This window comes from Scardinius erythrophthalmus (assembly GCF_964197995.2).
Source record: "Scardinius erythrophthalmus genome assembly, chromosome: 15".
In the NCBI taxonomy this organism is placed as follows: Eukaryota; Metazoa; Chordata; class Actinopteri; order Cypriniformes; family Leuciscidae; genus Scardinius; species Scardinius erythrophthalmus.
In genome coordinates, this window is record NC_138235.1 from 38,201,744 (window position 1) to 38,220,653 (window position 18,910).

The 18,910-nt window shown below is 36.0% G+C and overlaps 2 protein-coding genes across 3 annotated transcripts in view; both read left to right on the top strand.

Annotated features, from left to right (window-relative positions):
* The first annotated feature begins 4,253 nt into the window (after positions 1-4,253).
* ppm1ka (protein phosphatase, Mg2+/Mn2+ dependent 1Ka) lies at positions 4,254-15,989 on the top strand. 2 transcript variants are annotated; one of them, XM_081386840.1, is made up of 7 exons: positions 4,254-4,404; positions 8,744-9,215; positions 9,929-10,029; positions 11,003-11,168; positions 12,649-12,793; positions 13,001-13,135; positions 13,551-15,989. In XM_081386840.1, the coding sequence occupies exons 2-7, from the start codon at positions 8,782-8,784 to the stop codon at positions 13,680-13,682; spliced, it is 1,113 nt and encodes a 370-aa protein (XP_081242966.1). In that variant the 5' UTR covers positions 4,254-4,404; positions 8,744-8,781; the 3' UTR covers positions 13,683-15,989. The 2 variants fall into 2 exon arrangements, with proteins under 2 accessions (XP_081242966.1, XP_081242967.1); XM_081386841.1 differs by lacking the exon at positions 4,254-4,404 and adding an exon at positions 6,512-6,639.
* Positions 15,990-17,588: 1,599 nt separating this feature from the next.
* Positions 17,589-18,910, top strand: part of rai2 (retinoic acid induced 2) — a gene marked incomplete at its 3' end in the record, with an annotated part of 43,811 nt that continues 42,489 nt past the window's right edge. The window contains exon 1 of the mRNA XM_081386820.1: positions 17,589-17,713. The remainder of the gene's footprint in view (positions 17,714-18,910) is intronic.

The window sequence follows — 18,910 nt, forward strand, 5'->3', positions numbered from 1 at the left end:
CGAATGATGGACCAACAACGAGGTTCAGGCTTTATTAAGCTTAAATTCAGAGGATGAAATCCAGCGGGAACTGTAAAGTAGCGTGCAGTCCTACGTCACCAAACTAATACGCCTAATCTTCATGGTACTTTAGACCACGATGGAAATGCAGACAGCAACATGTCTGGGGGGAAAAAGTTCCTGGGACAAATTTTTCCAGGTAATTCCGATGGAAACGTGGCTTTAGTTGACATGTAGCTGCAAATTAATGACAGTTAGTTGACATGTAGTTACTTATAGTTATTAGAGTGTGTAAAGTAGTTTACCAAAATAAACTGTAACCCATTTATATGTAAATGTATTATGTGTATAGATGGGGGCTAGACTGGAGAATGTATAGCAGATTCAAAAAAGTCAAAAAAAAATATGTAGACACAAACTATAAGGTCTTGAAATGACCGATTCCCAAAAAAGCGAACTTCATGTAAACTTGCAGTCTCATGGCCTACGCATGTTCTTGACTATGAAGTGCATGAGACTGTAGAGTGTCCCATTTGTCATTTCATGATTCAGTTAATAAGCCCCACTTCTTTGGTCCTGGAGGGTTATTAAATGTCTCTTAAAGTGATAGTTCACTCAAAAAAACAAAAAAAACATTCTGTCATCATTTACTCACCCTAATGTTGTTCTAAACCTTGCATGACTTTCTTTATTCTATTGAACACAAAATATATTTTGAAGAACCTTGGGAACAAAACAGCATTGGACAACATTGACTTCTACTGTATTGACAAAATGGCACTGATGAGACCTTTGTGTTCCACAGAAGAATGAATCTTATATAGTTTTGGATGGATATGAGTATATTTCATTTTGGGGTCAATTATCCCTTTAGGACTCATTCTCTTCCTCAACAAACTCCATCTTTCAGATATTGTTCTGGATCAATGTGTTCACACAGTTTGTGTTTGTTGGGGCAGAATGGAAACTGCAATTGTGTTTCCCATTTCTAAAGCCAACATCCAACATTAGAGTATTTGAAATGTTGGTATTAGTTTGAAGTGATGTGAACTAGCCTGTTAGACTGAGTTAATGCGTACACTTGAATATTAATCTACAAGTGAATCGTTCACTATTACGGAACTTTATTGAAAGTTCAATGACTTTTTTTTTATTTTGCACAGGAAAAAAGTGTCTACTGTCTTCACAGTATTAACTGAATGTCACTTTATTTAGCTAGACATTTTCAAAACCAACTTTTTTATCACGTTTCTTTGTTCTTTTTTAATAGAAAAATCTACTTTGTAGATTTAATCTGAGCACTGGGTTGAAAACAGTTTCAGTATGATAATGTTTTTAGGGACGTTGAAGGTTTTTTCAGAATGGGTAATTACTGTCTAAATGAGAGCATTGATCATGTCCGGTCACTTTGTACTAGAGCTGCACGATTCTGGATAAATTGATTTTTTTCAAACACAGATCACGATTCTCCTACGATTCTGCACAGAGTACTGAATGAAATAACATGTAATTACTAGAGGTTCTGACAAAATATTAATTTCTGCAGTCTATTTAAAATGTTTAATTAGAGTATTTTTTTTTTTTGTAATTGGTTGAATGAATGATTCAATGACTCCCTCATAAAGACTTGTTTCATTACTGGTGATAAGCAGGTGACTTGACTTGATTACTGGATGAATTTGTGTTTTTTGAACGAAATATTGAGTGAATGATTCAATGACAAATACATTTTAACAGTCACTTGTCGCCACCTACTGGTGTAATGATGTAATGAAACAATCGTTATTTGAAGTACCAAGTTACTTTCAAAAAGTGATTTGGTTTATTTTGATCACTACCGTAGTCATCAGTGTTTATATCCGAACTATAAACTTTTATCCCAGTATTTCTTTGATAATTTGAATTTTTGTAACAGAAATAAGGATACTGTTTGTGAAGCTGTTTCATACCTAAACATGAGGTCAGCAGATTTGAATGCTCCGGTATGATTTTGCCAAAAGTTTAATAGACACAGTAAATTGAATCGTTGTCATTTAGGAATAATCATGTGAGTGTTTGAATCGAGACCACAATATTTTAACGATTAATCGTACAGCTCTATGTACTCACTTACATACACCTGAACAACTTCAAGCACTGGTAGTTGTAGTTAATGCTGGCATATGTTAATCTCTCTTGAAAAAGAATGACTTTCAGTTGCTTTATCACTGCAAAAATGCCTTTAGAGATACACAATGCTGGGCTGATAATCACTATAGAGCACTTTAATGGAATAAAATAATGATTGTGATGTTCTACATTATGTGATGTGTCTGATGTTAAAGCCTCAAGTCTTGCACAAACAGAAATACAGTTAAAACACCTTGTGTTTGAGCCTGGTTCTTGTTTTCTTAGCACTGGTGTGTGATTTCATGTTATTTTTACCGAGGTACCAGGACTTGACTGAATGAGGTCTTTGTGTTTCCGCCCAGAGCTCTTAAGTGAAGTCTACTGAATATTTTATCTTTTCCGTGTGAGGGAGCAAGACGTTGATATCGACGTAAATTGGGTTATCTTTGTTCTAAATGATGTCTGAATTGAGTCCAGCTTTAAATATTTCAGTCGAGCTGCGTTGATATTGTATCTGCAGCACTCAGAGTAAATCAAACACACAGGTGTATAGCACACACAGTCCTACTGAGTCCTGTGTTCAGTCGACATTATGGACCCTACCGAGCATCTGCCCTACTTAGTTCAGAGAAATGGTGTAATATCTCTCTCTTTTATTTCTGTTTTGTTCTCTTTATAGATGTGCTGATGTTCCTCAAACATCCCGGTTAGTGTTTGTTCAAAACATCAAACACTTAAGTATAAGTAAGTAAATATTAAACTTCTCCAATTCGACACAAACAATAAAACACAAACTCCGTTCAGACTTTAATTTGTGGAATTTCAATTTAAAGTTCTATTTTTGCTTTATTTCTTTAGAAATGTAAGGTTTGAAAATCTCCTAATGACTTGACATGTCATTAACGACTAATGAATATTCAAAACTCAAAATCAAATTATCTGTTAATATTTGCATATGTAATTGCTCTTTCTTATATATGCAAATTTAACCATTTATTGTCTTTTTATGGAATGGAGTACTAGCCTAAAACTTACTTTATACTGTGCAGTGATTGGCATTATGCACAGTATACTATATTTTGCAAAATTAGTAAAAGTATGTACTGTAAACTAAACCTAAACCTTTACACATTTGCTACCTTGCAAGTGCAGCTGTTTCCTTAAGAAAACGTCTCCTCAGGAATGAGTTATTTATAGTGTATTTAAATGTATGTTTTGAGTACTTGCTGATCTTTTATTCAGGACTTCTGCTGTGTTTACAGCGGAAACATGCTGTGATCCATCTGTGTGTGTGTGTGTGTGTGTGTGTGTGAAAGAGAGAGGCCAAACACACACCGTGTTAATGCTAATGCCCCTAATGCATTTTTAAATCAAATATATTTGGGACTGTAACACATTTTAGTTAGATGTTCAAAGGCACTTCTATCTTAAATAATCATAATACTTCTATTGTGGACGCATGTTCTCAAATCTGTCTTTATGTTGGAATACTGTATAGAACAAACAATCATTTGGTTTAAGGAACTGATTTATAGAAAATAAACGAATAGAGTAAAGCAAATGTCAGTCAGCAAGAGAATGTTGGACGCGGAGGCGCGCATAAAAAAACGCCTGACCCAAACACTCACACACCCCCTCATCTGATTGGACGAGCGGCCTGTAGAGGCGGCCTGTGATTGGATAATCTGTGTAATGGAATGTGATAAAGAAGCGGGGTTTAGCAACTCGGACGTTGTCTCTGATTGGTCAGGAAGAACGAGTCTAAATAATAATTGATTCACTGTTCATTCTTCACTGTATAATTTCCTTTAAGTGACTATAATCAAAGTACCTCAGTGTCATTATTTCGGTATTATCATCCAGACCGCTTCTGAATCAGAACTTGGCCATTTGATATGTGTTACTTTTCTCAGCGCTGCGTAGGATCGACCAATCACCGTTGGTGTTTATGGTCAGAATTATTTCAAAATAATTTGGTAAACATTGTCGCGGCGTACTTTCATTATTAGCTCATGTTTCGATTTTTTTTAAAGTAACTTAATCGATTTAACAATTTATAGGTTTTAGTATACAATACTGACAAAGTATATCCTGAGATTTAAATGCAGCTCAAATGTTGATTGGGCTTTTGAGCCGCCAACGCCCCCTGGAGCAAGACTAGTTTATCAGTTTAACTAGCAGCGTTGAAGTGTGTTGGTTTGACACACACCTTCGCTCACTCCAGCTGTCTAGCTCACTTTTTGGGACCGCCAATAACTTTGTCAACTAAATGATAAACCTGCTTATTTGACGCAGGTAAGTTGCTGTACATCTTTTTCATGCGTTTTGCTTTTGTAACGAGCGGTGACATTCAGAGCTTTCTGACGAAAACTGGTCTGAAGAATTATTAACTTACTGAAGAAACAGCGTTATATTTTCGTGTTATATAATCTGTGTTTATGTAGAAACGCTTAGAACATACTTTTTCAGTTCAGATTTCAAGTAAGACTATCATAAAGTTTAAAAAAAGTTATAATAATAAAGCTTTTAAAATAAGCTTTGCTTTCATAAATACTACTATTTATAATCCAATGTATATTTATAAACACTCTCATATATATATATATATATATATATATATATATATATATATATAATCGATTTGGCAGCACTAATATATATATATATATATATATATAGTTTGGAAAGCACTTTTTGGAAAGTCAGTTTTTACTGTCATTTAAATAAAATAAAAAGTTTTAAAAGCATAAAGGTAATTTTAAAAAGTTTAGGAAAGAACACATTTATTTATCCAACTTGTTTGCAAAGTACATTGTTGTACTTAAACTTAAAAAAAAACTTTAGAAAAGAACAGAAGTCCTGGAGAAGTTTTTAATTTTCTTTAAAAATGTTTTTACCATGATTCATTTACCATGAATCAAAAGTACAGTAGCATACATCTAATATAAGCAAAAACGTATTAATATTTTTTAACAATAATGTATAAAGATATGGTGCAAATAAGAAAATGTGCTTTTTACATGACTGCTGCAAGTAATTTAAATCAAGCATATGCATTTTGAAATGTTCACATTTGTCACGTTGTCACATGACCCAGTGATGTCATCTGTGCTAGCAATGGCATGTGTTTGTTTTGACATGGAACACACACGTCTCACAAAGGTCAGTAGTGTGAAGCACAGCAGATTCACATGAACTTGACCTGAAGAAGTCATTAAACATGTCTTAATGTAGATTCATTGACTTTTTCGGAGGACGTGACAGACCTCTGTCATCACAGGTCCAGGATCAGTTCAACTCAAGCTTATTAGTGTAGCGCTTTTCACAATACATATTGTTTCAAAGCAGCTTTACAGAAAATGCCTGTTTCAGTGTTATAATTTAAGAAGTATTCTGTTATCAGCCAGAGATGAGTGTGTCAAAGTAATGTGATACACAGCTGTAATGTTATGTTGTAAGTTAACTTGAATTAACTTTATGCTGCAGTTACAATTACAGTATAAGGATAATATTACAATGTTAAGATTATGTTGCCATCATCTGAAATCTTCGCAAAGGCTGCATCATCTGAAAATATTGCAAAAGCTTTGTTTTTTTTTTAACTTGGCAAACAACTGTAATTGGTATCTACAATAAAGTTCTCATTACTTAACATTAATTAATGCATTAACTAACTAATTTTGTATTAGTAAATGGTGACCAATGTATATTTTTTTGTTCATTCATGCTAACTAAATGCAACTATTGTTGTTAAATCGATTTATTGCGATTAATCGCATCTAACATAAAAGTTTTTTAAATACTAGTGTGTGTATATATATATATATATATATATTAATTGTGTGTGTGTGTGTGTGTATGTATGTATGTGTATATACACTCACCTAAAGGATTATTAGGAACACCATACTAATACTGTGTTTGACCCCCTTTCACCTTCAGAACTGCCTTAATTCTACGTGGCATTGATTCAACAAGGTGCTGAAAGCATTCTTTAGAAATGTTGGCCCATATTGATAGGATAGCATCTTGCAGTTGATGGAGATTTGTGGGATGCACATCCAGGGCACGAAGCTCCCGTTCCACCACATCCCAAAGATGCTCTATTGGGTTGAGATCTGGTGACTGTGGGGGCCATTTTAGTACAGTGAACTCATTGTCATGTTCAAGAAACCAATTTAAAATGATTCGAGCTTTGTGACATGGTGCATTATCCTGCTGGAAGTAGCCATCAGAGGATGGGTACATGGTGGTCATAAAGGGATGGACATGGTCAGAAACAATGCTCAGGTAGGCCGTGGCATTTAAACGATGCCCAATTGGCACTAAGGGGCCTAAAGTGTGCCAAGAAAACATCCCCCACACCATTACACCACCACCACCAGCCTGCACAGTGGTAACAAGGCATGATGGATCCATGTTCTCATTCTGTTTACACCAAATTCTGACTCTACCTTCTGAATGTCTCAACAGAAATCGAGACTCATCAGACCAGGCAACATTTTTCCAGTCTTCAACTGTCCAATTTTGGTGAGCTTGTGCAAATTGTAGCCTCTTTTTCCTGTTTGTAGTGGAGATGAGTGGTACCCGGTGGGGTCTTCTGCTGTTGTAGCCCATCCGCCTCAAGGTTGTGCGTGTTGTGGCTTCACAAATGCTTTGCTGCATACCTCGGTTGTAACGAGTGGTTATTTCAGTCAAAGTTGCTCTTCTATCAGCTTGAATCAGTCGGCCCATTCTCCTCTGACCTCTAGCATCAACAAGGCATTTTCGCCCACAGGACTACAGCATACTGGATGTTTTTCCCTTTTCACACCATTCTTTGTAAACCCTAGAAATGGTTGTGTGTGAAAATCCCAGTAACTGAGCAGATTGTGAAATACTCAGACCGGCCCGTCTGGCACCAACAACCATGCCACGCTCAAAATTGCTTAAATCACCTTTCTTTCCCATTCTGACATTCAGTTTGGAGTTCAGGAGATTGTCTTGACCAGGACCACATCCCTAAATGCATTGAAGCAACTGCCATGTGATTGGTTGATTAGATAATTGCATTAAAGGGACACTATGCAAGTCTGAGTGTTTTTTCTCTACGAGCTCCCCCTAGTGTCTGGTAGTATAATGCTTTCAAACACTCTGTTGTAAAAACGAACTGTTGTCCCTCCCCCCTTGCCACGAGCAACCCAGCTGATCAGCTGTCAACCTAGCTGAGCAGAGGAACCGGCTATTTCAAAACCAGTTATGTCTACCGAGGCAAGTAAAGCAATACTTTCTTTCCAACTGATGGCGATTTTTTTATTTATTGTGTTGTCATGCATACTAGTATTTTTACCGGGAACGAACGATATGAACGAGGCGAACTACTGCTTTCGTGTTTGTTTGTTTGTTTGTTTTTGGGAGAATGGGCATGAGCATAAAAAAATATATATATCGGAGGCTAATATTTGTCTAAAGTTATATTAGCAAGGTCTATAAGTTCATCTGGTAGAATGATGGTTTACCTTTGCTTGTCTAAGAAAACATCAGAACGTTTTTTCTAGCTCGATCATGATATGTGCAACATGTTTATTGCCTATTATCAGACGCATTGACTTAGTGACATAAAATAAAAGTGTAAGTTACACAAATAAAACCGACAGAGGAACGGCCAAACAACTACAGAAATCAAACGTGTTTGCTATGACAATGCTAACATCAAAGTTATAGTATCTAGCGTACTAGTAAGCCCCTAACAGACAGCGATCATAATAAAAACCTTTACAGACAATAGCAAACATCCTGAGGTCGCAATTACTTGAAATTTAAATATTAAACACAGTTTATTCCAAAGATACTTAACTTACAAGTGCAACAGCAGCCAGGTCAGCATCCGTTTTGCAGGCTTCTGTTTCTCTCAGTTCTCACCATTCTGAAAAAGCCGGTCCGATATATTTACTCGAGTCTGACTTCTTGCTCGGTCAGTCTCCCGTTTCCTCTTTCGTTGGTCCTCCGACAAAGATTTCCTAGCTTTCTGCTTCTTTTTTACAGGCTCAGCCTCAGCCATAACTCAATCTATCGTTGCCCTTTGCTTATAGCTAGCCTGCCGGTGCTTGAATAGGGGCGTGTACGTGTGCAGTGCCGTCAAGCAATTCGTTACATCGCGAGACCTGATATCACGCGATACTTCCTGACACCGACCCGCGTCCCAAAGTTGCAAGTGAGTTTTTTCCGCTCTCGGGCACCAGGGGGGTGCGAAACCACCACCATTCAACCCGAAATAAGTAATATAACCATTCCACTGACTCCGAAGCTGTTCAGTTAAGGTTAAAAAGTTACCTAGAGCACCTTTAATGAGAAATTGAACAGGTGTTCTTAATAATCCTTTAGGTGAGTGTATATATATATTTATTAACTTTTATTTGAGATGCGATTAATCGCGAATAATCGTTTGTTGCATCTAACATAAAAGTTTGTGAATACATGTGTGAATGTATTTATATATATATATATGTATATATATATATATATATATATATATACACACACATACAGTATATTTACAAACTTTTATGTTGGATGCGAATAATTGCGATTAATCGTTTTGACAGCACTAAATTAAACCTTATTTCAAAGTGTTCCCCTTTCATTTTGATCATAGGAATCCCATCTGAAGTGTGCTGAGGAACAGAAGTCTGAATGTCCGTCTCGGCCGTCTCGTTGTCCCGTCTGCTCCGATGCAGTCTCCCTGCGGTGGGCCGGAGCGCGAATGCGCAACCAGCCAGGTGTGTGTGCGAGCGGGAGCCGACCATTCCCGGAGTCCGATGGAGCAGCACACGCTTGGACATGGACGGAAGCGGACGTCCAGCCACGTGGGATTCCTTTGGGATTTGGGATAACCGGATAGAGGAGCCCATCCTGTTGCCGCCCAGCATCCGCTATGGGACCCCCATCCCACACGTCAGCCTTTCCAACGTGGGCTGCGCCTCCCACATCGGCCGTCGGCAGGAAAACGAGGACCGTTTCCAAGTGAGCAAGCTCGCGCATAACATACTGTACTTCGCTCTGTTTGACGGGCACGGAGGACCACAGGCCGCCGATTTCTGTCACAAACACATGGAGCAACACATCAGGTACACCACATGGTGACCTTCATTTCAGTTAACCTTAATTAACCCTTGTATTATGTTAAAGTTCTAGTTACGATCATTGTGTTCCAGGTAAAATCAACCCTAGAATGAGAAAAGTAGGCTTTGAAACAGTGTTCACTCAGAAATTGCAAGTAAATTTGACAAATAATTACAAAGAAATGGAGAAACACATAGAATTAAATGTGCAAGTAGAAAGTACTTGTTTTATGTACAACTTTGAAATTTTTACAATCTAGTTTGATTCAATACAATTCACCAATAAAAAAAAAAGAAATCAGGTGAAATATTTAAAATACTACTAAAATAATTCACATTTTGTAAAAAATATTTTTTTTAATTGTTAAATACAGGTCTAAATATAATTTATATACAGTATAATTTAAATAAACATTTTTTGTTTAATTAAAAAAAAAAAACATTTATGCCTTCAATGAAGCATATATATTACTGGCAAATTTAATGTGCGATTAATTAGATTAATTAATCACAACATCATGTAATTACTTAGATTACAATTTTTATTCGTGTTTAATTTTAAGCATAATTTAATCATGTTCATGACCTTAAACGAGAAACAGTCTCAAAATATCAAGAAAATCTAAATTTCCATCAACTCAAACATGTGTTCTGCGTCACTTTAATATAACGCACCACTGTGAATGAAACAGTGAAGATGAAGCTTTTGTGTTTTGTAGGGATTGTTTGGAGGTGGAAACAGATTTACAGGCGGTTTTGTCGAAAGCGTTCCTGCAGGTGGACGTGGCTTTGGCTGCGGAGCTGCGGATATACGGCAATGGTATGAAAAACATTGCATTTCATGATGGGACACATATTTTATCAGTTCATGCATTCCCTGTATGAACTTGAGGATTTCATACATACACTAATCCGCCACTTTAAAGGGGAAATATCATGAAAATTTGACTTTTTCCATGTTTAAGTGCTATAATCGGGTCTCCTGTGCATCTACCAACACAGACAACATGAAAAGTGAATCCCAGTAACTTTGTTTGGGCCTTTCTCTGCAAGCATGTCAAAATATAAGCCAATCAGATTTCGCTCCCCTTCTGACGTATGACGAGGATCTTATTATAATATTACCGGCCCTTAATCGGCACGTTTACACCACGTGCCGCCATTTGTTTTACTAAAGTGTAACCAGTTCTGACGCAATGGCAAAAGTTCGAGTAAAGTATATAAACTGTTCTGTCGTTGTTGCACAGACGAGCAAAACATGTCACAGCTGTCTTATAGAAACCTCAGGGAACTGTGTCAACTTGTGTATAAGTTAAACATGACAGTTCATGCCAGTTGATGAGATGAATCAATGTAACTCCACAATAACTACATACATGAATCCACTAACCATCCATAAACATCCAGGTGTGTCTAAACTCTTCCTGAGTCTCTCCGTAAGGCTGCACTCGCTAATGGTTATTTCTGAGATTTTGGATGAGTGAGATTTGCCTGTCTTGTTATTGCTGGAGTATCTGAAGCTCCTGTACAGGATCTGAACGGAGGCGGAGCAACAGCTCATTTGCATTTAAAGAGACGCACACAAAAACGGCGCGTTTTTGCTCACACCCAAAAAGGGGCAAATTTGACAAGCTATAATAAATGATCTGGGGGGAATTTTGAGCTGAAATCTCACAGACACATTCTAGGGACACCATAGACTTATATTACATCTTGTGAAAAGGGGTATAATATAGCATCATATCCTGCAAGCGTTCATTAAAGTGTGTTTGTGCATGTGTTTGACTCGTCAGCCTCGCTCATGATGGTGGGCACGACTGCGACCGTGGCGCTGCTGAGAGACGGGATCGAGCTGGTCGTCGGCAGTGTTGGGGACAGTCGAGCTCTTCTGTGCAGGAAGGGCAAAGCTCGCAAACTCACAGACGATCACACGCCAGAGAGGAAAGATGAGAAACACAGGTACACACACACACACACACACACACACACACACACACACACACACACACACACACACACACACACCAGCACTCCAGGAATAACATGTTCTGCTATGTGTAGTGATACCAGATCTCTCTGCGTATTTAACAGGCCTGTGTGCTATTAATAAAAGACCCTGCAACTCAAATTATGGCTTACGGCTGTAAGAATCACGCGTGCAATGTTACGCAAGCGTTCGTTTGGTTATGTGAATTTTATTTGCAGAACAATTTCGGTATATCGTTTGGATAAAAGTACTGTTTTAGGTTACTATCTGGACATGGAATGCTAATAACATGCTTTTTTATATATAATAGTTTTCTTTAATATTTAGAATTTGCTTTTAGTTTTTTGTATTATCAGTCTTTATTTTAATTTCAGGGTTTTTTTGTAATTATGTTATGTGTTTTTGTAATTTTAATTCGTTTATATATATATATATATATATATATATATATATATTACCATTTAGGTTTCATTTTTAAATTTTTTTCACTTCTAGTTCATGTTAGTAATTTTAGTGCTTCAACATATTTCAGTTTATTTCCAATCAATGTTATTTTAGTATAATTGAGATACTATAGTTTTTAGTTATTACTAATATTTTGAATTCGTTTTTATTTATATGTTTTTTGAAAGTGTAGTTAAAGGTTTAGTCATTTTGTTTTGTCATTGTTTTTTCTTAAATATGCCTATATAGTTATTAACTTTTATTTCAGTTGTAGTTGTAATTTTAATACAAGATAAACTAAAAGAAATTGAAAAGAAAATGTTGAAATAAAATTAAGTTTGTTTAATATTCTATTTTATTTAATTAAAGAGGCTATATGCTTTTTTCTGAAATTTAAACTCGCGACTGACACCTGTGGCCAAAAAACGGAACTGCTCTTCCGAAAAATCCGACCCGACAGAAAATAGGAAAAATAGGATACAGGCTTATAGGTGCACCCACTGTGAGCGGACAAGGTGTCAGTATGCTCATCAGGAGATGTTTGAGTCATAAATGGTCAAATAAAAAGGCTATTGTTACGTTTATTTTGGGGAAAAAGTTGCATATAGCCCCTTTAACATTTCATTTCACTTGTTGCCAAGGCAGTTTCTGTTTAGTTTAAGTGTCATCTAACATTTAGATGTTATTTTATTTAAACTTTATTTCAATTAACAAAACTGCTTTTAATAATTTTTGATGCTGAAAATTCAGCTTTGATCACAGGAATAAATGAAATTTAAAAATATATTCAAGCACAAAACCTCTTTTTAAAAAATGTAATAATATTTCACAATATAACAGATTTTACTGTATTTTTGATCAGATAAATGCAGCCTTGGTGAGCAGAAGAGACTTTTTTCAGAAACATTAAAACACCAAACTTTTGAAGAGTAGTGTACATTGATATTATCATCCCTGTATCATGGTACCACCAAAGCATGTAAATAATGTGTGTGTGTTTGTGTGTAGAATCCGTCAGAGTGGCGGGTTCGTGGCGTGGAATAGCGTCGGTCAGGCTAACGTTAACGGCCGGTTGGCAATGACCCGCAGCATCGGAGACTTCGACTTGAAGAAGAGCGGCGTGATCGCAGAACCAGAGACCACTCGAACCCTAGTATGTTTGATCCATTTGAAATAAAAGTCCGACTTGTAAAATGTGCGTTATAATTGTGCATTTCAAACTGTATTTTACAACTTTTTTTGTTTTAAGAAAAATTATTCAAACATAAATCGTCAAATTTTAGTGGTGGCATTTCAATGTGCAAAGCTTGCGTCCAATGTGTTGTGCAAACGTGCGCTGATTGTTCTCTGACGTCTGTAGTTGCAGCACGCGCACGACTCTTTCCTGGTTCTCACCACTGACGGCATCAACTTCATCATGACCAACCAGGAGATCTGTGACGTCATCAACCAGTGCCACGACCCCACCGAGGCGGCAAACGTCATTGCTGAGCAGGTGCAGAATGAGCCATGAAATTAGGGCTGTGTATTAGATAATATATGTGTGTGTACTGTGTATAATTACTTTGTATATATAAATACACACACATGCATGTATATATTCAAGCAATATATATACTGTATATATATTTATATATAATTTATATTATATATAAATAACACATTTTTCTTAAATACTGTATATACATGCATGTGTGTGTATTTATATATTCAAAGTAATTATACGCAGTACAGACACATATATTATGTAAACATAAACTTTTATTTAGGAAGTGATTAATCGTGATTTACCGTTGCACAGCCCTAAATGAAATCTTATAGTCTGAGAAAGGAAAAGAGGGACACACAATTAATTCTGACCATGATTTGCACAATGATTCCTCTTCTTAAAGTGTGTTTGTGTTGTCCAGGCGCTGCAGTACGGCTCGGAGGACAACAGCACACTCATCGTCGTCCCGTTCGGAGCCTGGGGAAAGCATCAGAACGAAGAATACACGTACAACATGAGCCGAAACTTTGCCTCCATCGGCCGCTGGTCTTAACGGCGGTCAAAAGATCATCTCAACACGAGGAGAAACAATCCCAATACACAACTACACCACCGGCAGCCTGTTTCCTGAACAGAAGTCCAAACTCAATCTAAAGGGAACGAAACTGGGAGAAAACTTCTGCTCGGATGATTTTATGTTTTAACAGCAACTTCATATCAAAAAAGCATGGAAGCTTGTTTCTGCCACCAAATATAAAAAAGGTAATTGTTTGTTCATATCTCACAATTCAGACATTTTTCTCGCAATTACGATTTTATATCTCAATTCTGACTTTTCTCACAATTCCGATTTTATATCTCACAATTCTAAAAAAAGATGAGATATAAACTCGTAATTGCGAGAAAAAAGTTTGAATTGTGAGATATAAACTCATAATTGCAAGAAAAAAGTTTGAATTGTGAGATATAAACTCATAATTGCAAGAAAAAAGTTTGAATTGTGAGATATAAACTCGTAATTGCGAGAAAAAAGTTTGAATTGTGAGATATAAACTCATAATTGCAAGAAAAAAGTTTGAATTGTGAGATATAAACTCATAATTGCAAGAAAAAAGTTTGAATTGTGAGATATAAACTCGTATTTGTTAGAAAAATGTCTGAATTGTGAGATATAAACTCGTATTTGCAAGAAAAAAGTTTGAATTGTGAGATATAAAGTCGTAATTGCGAGAAAAAAAATCAGAATTTTGAGATAAACTCGTATTTGTTAGAAAAATGTCTGAATTGTGAGATATAAACTTGCATTTTTGAGAAAAGGTTTGAACTGTGAGATATAAACTCGTATTTGTTAGAAAAATGTCTGAATTGTGAGATATAAACTCGTATTAGCGAGAAAAAAGTTTGAGATATAAACTCGTATTTACGAGAAAAAAGGTTTGAACTGTGAGATATAAACTCGTAATTGTGAGAAAAAAAATCAGAATTTTGAGATAAACTCGTATTTGCGAGAAAAATGTCTGAATTGTGATGTAAATTTGTAATTGCAAGTAAAATGTTTGAATTGTGAGATATAAACTCGTAATTGCGAGAAAAAAGTTTGAATTGTGAGATATAAACCCGTTATTGCAAAAAAAATTAAAATTGTGAGATATAAATTCATAATTGCGAGTAAAATGTCTGAATTGTGAGATAAAAAGTCAGAAACAGGCTTCCATAAAAAAGACGGTAATTGTTGCTTATTATTTGGTTGTGCACTCATTGTGTTAAATCATTATTCAGTCACTCTTTCATGAATCGTGTAAATCATTTCAGAATGATTCCTAAATTGTTATCCTTAATTCAATGTGATAATTATGTAAGGAGATTTCAGGAACAGAAATTAGTTCTGCTTGTGTTTCGTGAACAGAAGTGGAGGCCTATCAAACAGATCTCTGATTATATCAGATTCAGTATTTTTCTTTCCAATAAAATCTTTATTTTGAATATTTCTGGAACACTCTGACACATTTTAAAAAATATATTTTTTTTATTTATTGGCTGAAACTGTATATAATATTTAATATACCAACCCGTACCTGCACAGGTGACGTTACCTGTTTACTGAGTGTAGATTTCAGTCATTTTGGTTATATAATGCCTGATATTATCATGTCATGACACCCCCTTCAATAAAAATGAATTATATATAATAATACTAATGGTAACACAATAAGGTAATATTTGTTAACATTAGTTAATGTTTTTACAGCATTTATTAACTAATGTTAACAAATTGAACCTTATTATAAAATGTTACTATAATATTAATATATAATAGAATATATTAAGTTTCATTTTTGTGTTTATAGTGAAAAGTGTGATTGTTTTATGGTGTGTTATTGACACATGTTGAGAGAAGAACAACTCCAGGTTCCTTTAATAACTGTATGTGAAAACAACTCAAAGGTTTTTATGTTGTTACTGTACATGATCTCTGTATATATTTTAGAAATGTGTTTAGGAACCGCCTGACAGTCTTGTTAAACCTCATTCTGTGGTTCTCTACTTTTACAAATGTGTTTTGGTAAGAAATGTTCATATTTATTTTCATGGCTAAACTGCCCTGCTAAACCTGTGCTCATGATCGCATCACTAATATCATAAAGTCACTTGTGCGTTTTTGTCTGATAAATGCTGGAATGATGAATGATGGAGATATGGATGATGGATTTATTTCCAGTGCCTTATTTCTTGGTGGGAAATTCATAATGACACCTGCTTACATCTAGTATTAATATCTCTGCTGAGTGATTACATAATGTCAGTTATGAAATACGAGTGTAGAGAACCTCTTGTGAAATAAATACTGTTATGAACATGACAGAGACACTTCCTCTTGAAACTAAAGTTCAAAGCTTGTTGGAATATAGTGTAATGCATGTACATTTATCTTTACTTTAGAATCAGTGCTGGACTCGTTGGTTTTAATTATGCTGCATATGTTCTCAGCAAAAATTTAAAAAAGCTTTGAACGAATGTCCCAGATGATGCATGTTTGAATGAAAGTGCCTGCCAAATGCATAAATGTATTTTGATTTCTGAATTTTGATAACTACACTGTAAACAAAAAGAAAGTTCCTATTGACACACACACATATATATATATATATATGTGTGTGTTTATATAAAACGTTTAAAATCTTGACTAGCAAAGACAGAGGAACACACTGGTTGCTGAAAGGTAAGCCTCATGGTTACCCTTTAACTTTAGAGGGTAAGGTGACCTGCTGAACTAGTTTCAGTTATGGCTTGACCTATAGATGGTAAACAAATCCACATGACATATGTGTATAATATGTGAGCTATGAATAGCCTACACGAGACCATGCAGCATGAGGAAACCTGTGGTTTACTGAGAAATGCATGTTTCATCACAGTGTTTGTGTATTTGTCTCTCATTGTGCTCTCAGTACTGCTTAGATCTGAATTTAATGGCCATAAACTCAAGAAATTAGATGTATTTGGCTTGTATTAGTTATTTTGTCTGCGTTAGTAAAAGTGGAGGGAGGTGAAGTAAATATGTTCACTTCTGTCCTCTGCTGGTGGACGAACATAGTTCAGAATCAGATTCATCAGATGCTGGTTAATCTTTATATTCCTGCATATTTGATTGCAGTGTAGGCTATTAACTCTTTCCCCACCAGCGTTTCTGAAAACAGTTGCCAGCCAGCGCCAGCGTTTTTGATCATTTTTACGAAGGATTTTGATTTATGATTTTGTTGTATGAATAACTGTTTTATTCTAGCTTCATGCATTTTTATCTACACTTGAATGTGGGCAAGATTACTTATAAACAACATTTTGAACAAAGCTGAGAAAGTCGCATTTTTGTCAAATTCGTCAATGGCGTGTCATAATTACGGAAAATTCTGTCAATGGCGGCCAAGAGTTAAAGGCAGAACAATTATAGGCTGACAAATTACCTGAATGAAATATAATGATAGCCTAGCAGTGAAGATTAACAGCAGCATGACATAGACACAAAAACTGTAACTTAGTAGTCTAAATTACAGCTCGAAATGAGGAGCAAATAACGTTAATTTATTTTGATGTTTAACAAATTTCCCCATTTAAAACAGCAGAAGTGGATTTCAGCCACTACACGAGAAATGTAGTTTTAATATAATTCAGTTAATATGAGCTCATAAAAACTTCACAATAGTTATGAAAAATAAGCAAAATATTTAAAATAGTTTTAAATTGACATATCGAATATGAATCAGTTTTTGACGATGCTTTGTTAACGGTTAATGGGCGGGGCATTGACGTCACGCGACACCTGAGTCCAACTGACAGTGATTGCAAAACCTGCGAAATTAGTAGTGGCCGGGTTTGGGAAAAAAAAGTGTTTCTTCGTAAGGCTACTGTTTGTTTCTGCTACGCACAACTATATCCGCAAGATTGGGAGTTTTTTTTTTTTACTATTAAGTTTTGACATAATGAATATTCATGATGACAACTACGGTCCAGAAAGAGGGAGAGTCGACTGAACTTGATTCTCACGAGGCTCAAAACAGTCTTCTAATCTTCTAAGTCTTCTTAATAGTAAGCTGATGTTGATGTCTCTCTCTGGCCGCCGTGCCAGTTTAATGATGGTCGCCGTGCCAGTGTTTTTCATCGCAGACTTTCTGTCATGTGTGCAAAATTACAATTATTCTGATTATTGGGACGTGTATTTTTGTGTGTGCACTGTGCAATATGTGGGGGTTGAAGGGTTTGTTTTTTATTTTGTGATAGTAGTAAACTGCTCTCTGGAAAAGGCTCTTGACTTTCGTGGATGTAGCCTAAACCTAAACAATAAGCTATGCTTAATGTAATATCTTCAATCAGCCTATTAAATCCTCGACCTACTGTTCACCACAATGGTAACCTTAAAAGAAAACTGCAACATTACAGAAAACCCTATAAATCCCAACATAAGAGGATTCATTAAACACCAACACACATCTTCCTATAATAATCTTATGCACAAACACACAAAATAACACTTAATTTCAACATGTATTCTCCTTATGCTTTCAGACGCAACGTTTGCTGGGAACTAGAGCTCTGCTGCACTTGTTCAGTTTAAGTTCAGTTTAATATGATCAGTTATTGAGTTCCCTTATCTTTTTTCTATTAACACCCCTGAAATGACATTAAGTAAAAGAATGAAAGATTTGTGTTGGTGTTTTTCGTTTTAATTAAAGCCCCCTGTATTCAATAAGTGTACATCCCTTATAACTCATCTTTGATCACCAAAATTACATATTTAAACGTTTTTTTCCTGTGAAAAAAAAAATCTTCATGCCTTAAAATGAATGTAACTCAACAGACACCCTTGTCTCATTTAGTAGGCTATACATGGGTCTATGAATATGCAAATGAGCCCCGCCTTCACTCACTCACAGCAGCTCAGAGATCCACTCGTTGATGATCACACGTAGATCTGATTGGTTACAAGGTAGTTTGTGACGTCAGAAACACCAGCGATTTCAAACCGTGTTTTTGACCCTGGATTTCCACCAACTGTGGAACGGCTTCGGATCCACTCTGGAACGGAGGCGGAGTCAATAGGTTTCCATTAAAATCAATGTGTATATCTTCACTGACTGTGGAACGGCTGCGTTCTGACTCCGTCCCAGCTCCGGCGATCCGCAGCCGTTCCTCCGGAGCAGATACAAAGAGCTTCTATTTCTGCCGGATGCCGGAGAGCTCCGCAGCAATTCAGCACTTATATCGCGCGATCATACGTGAATTCGT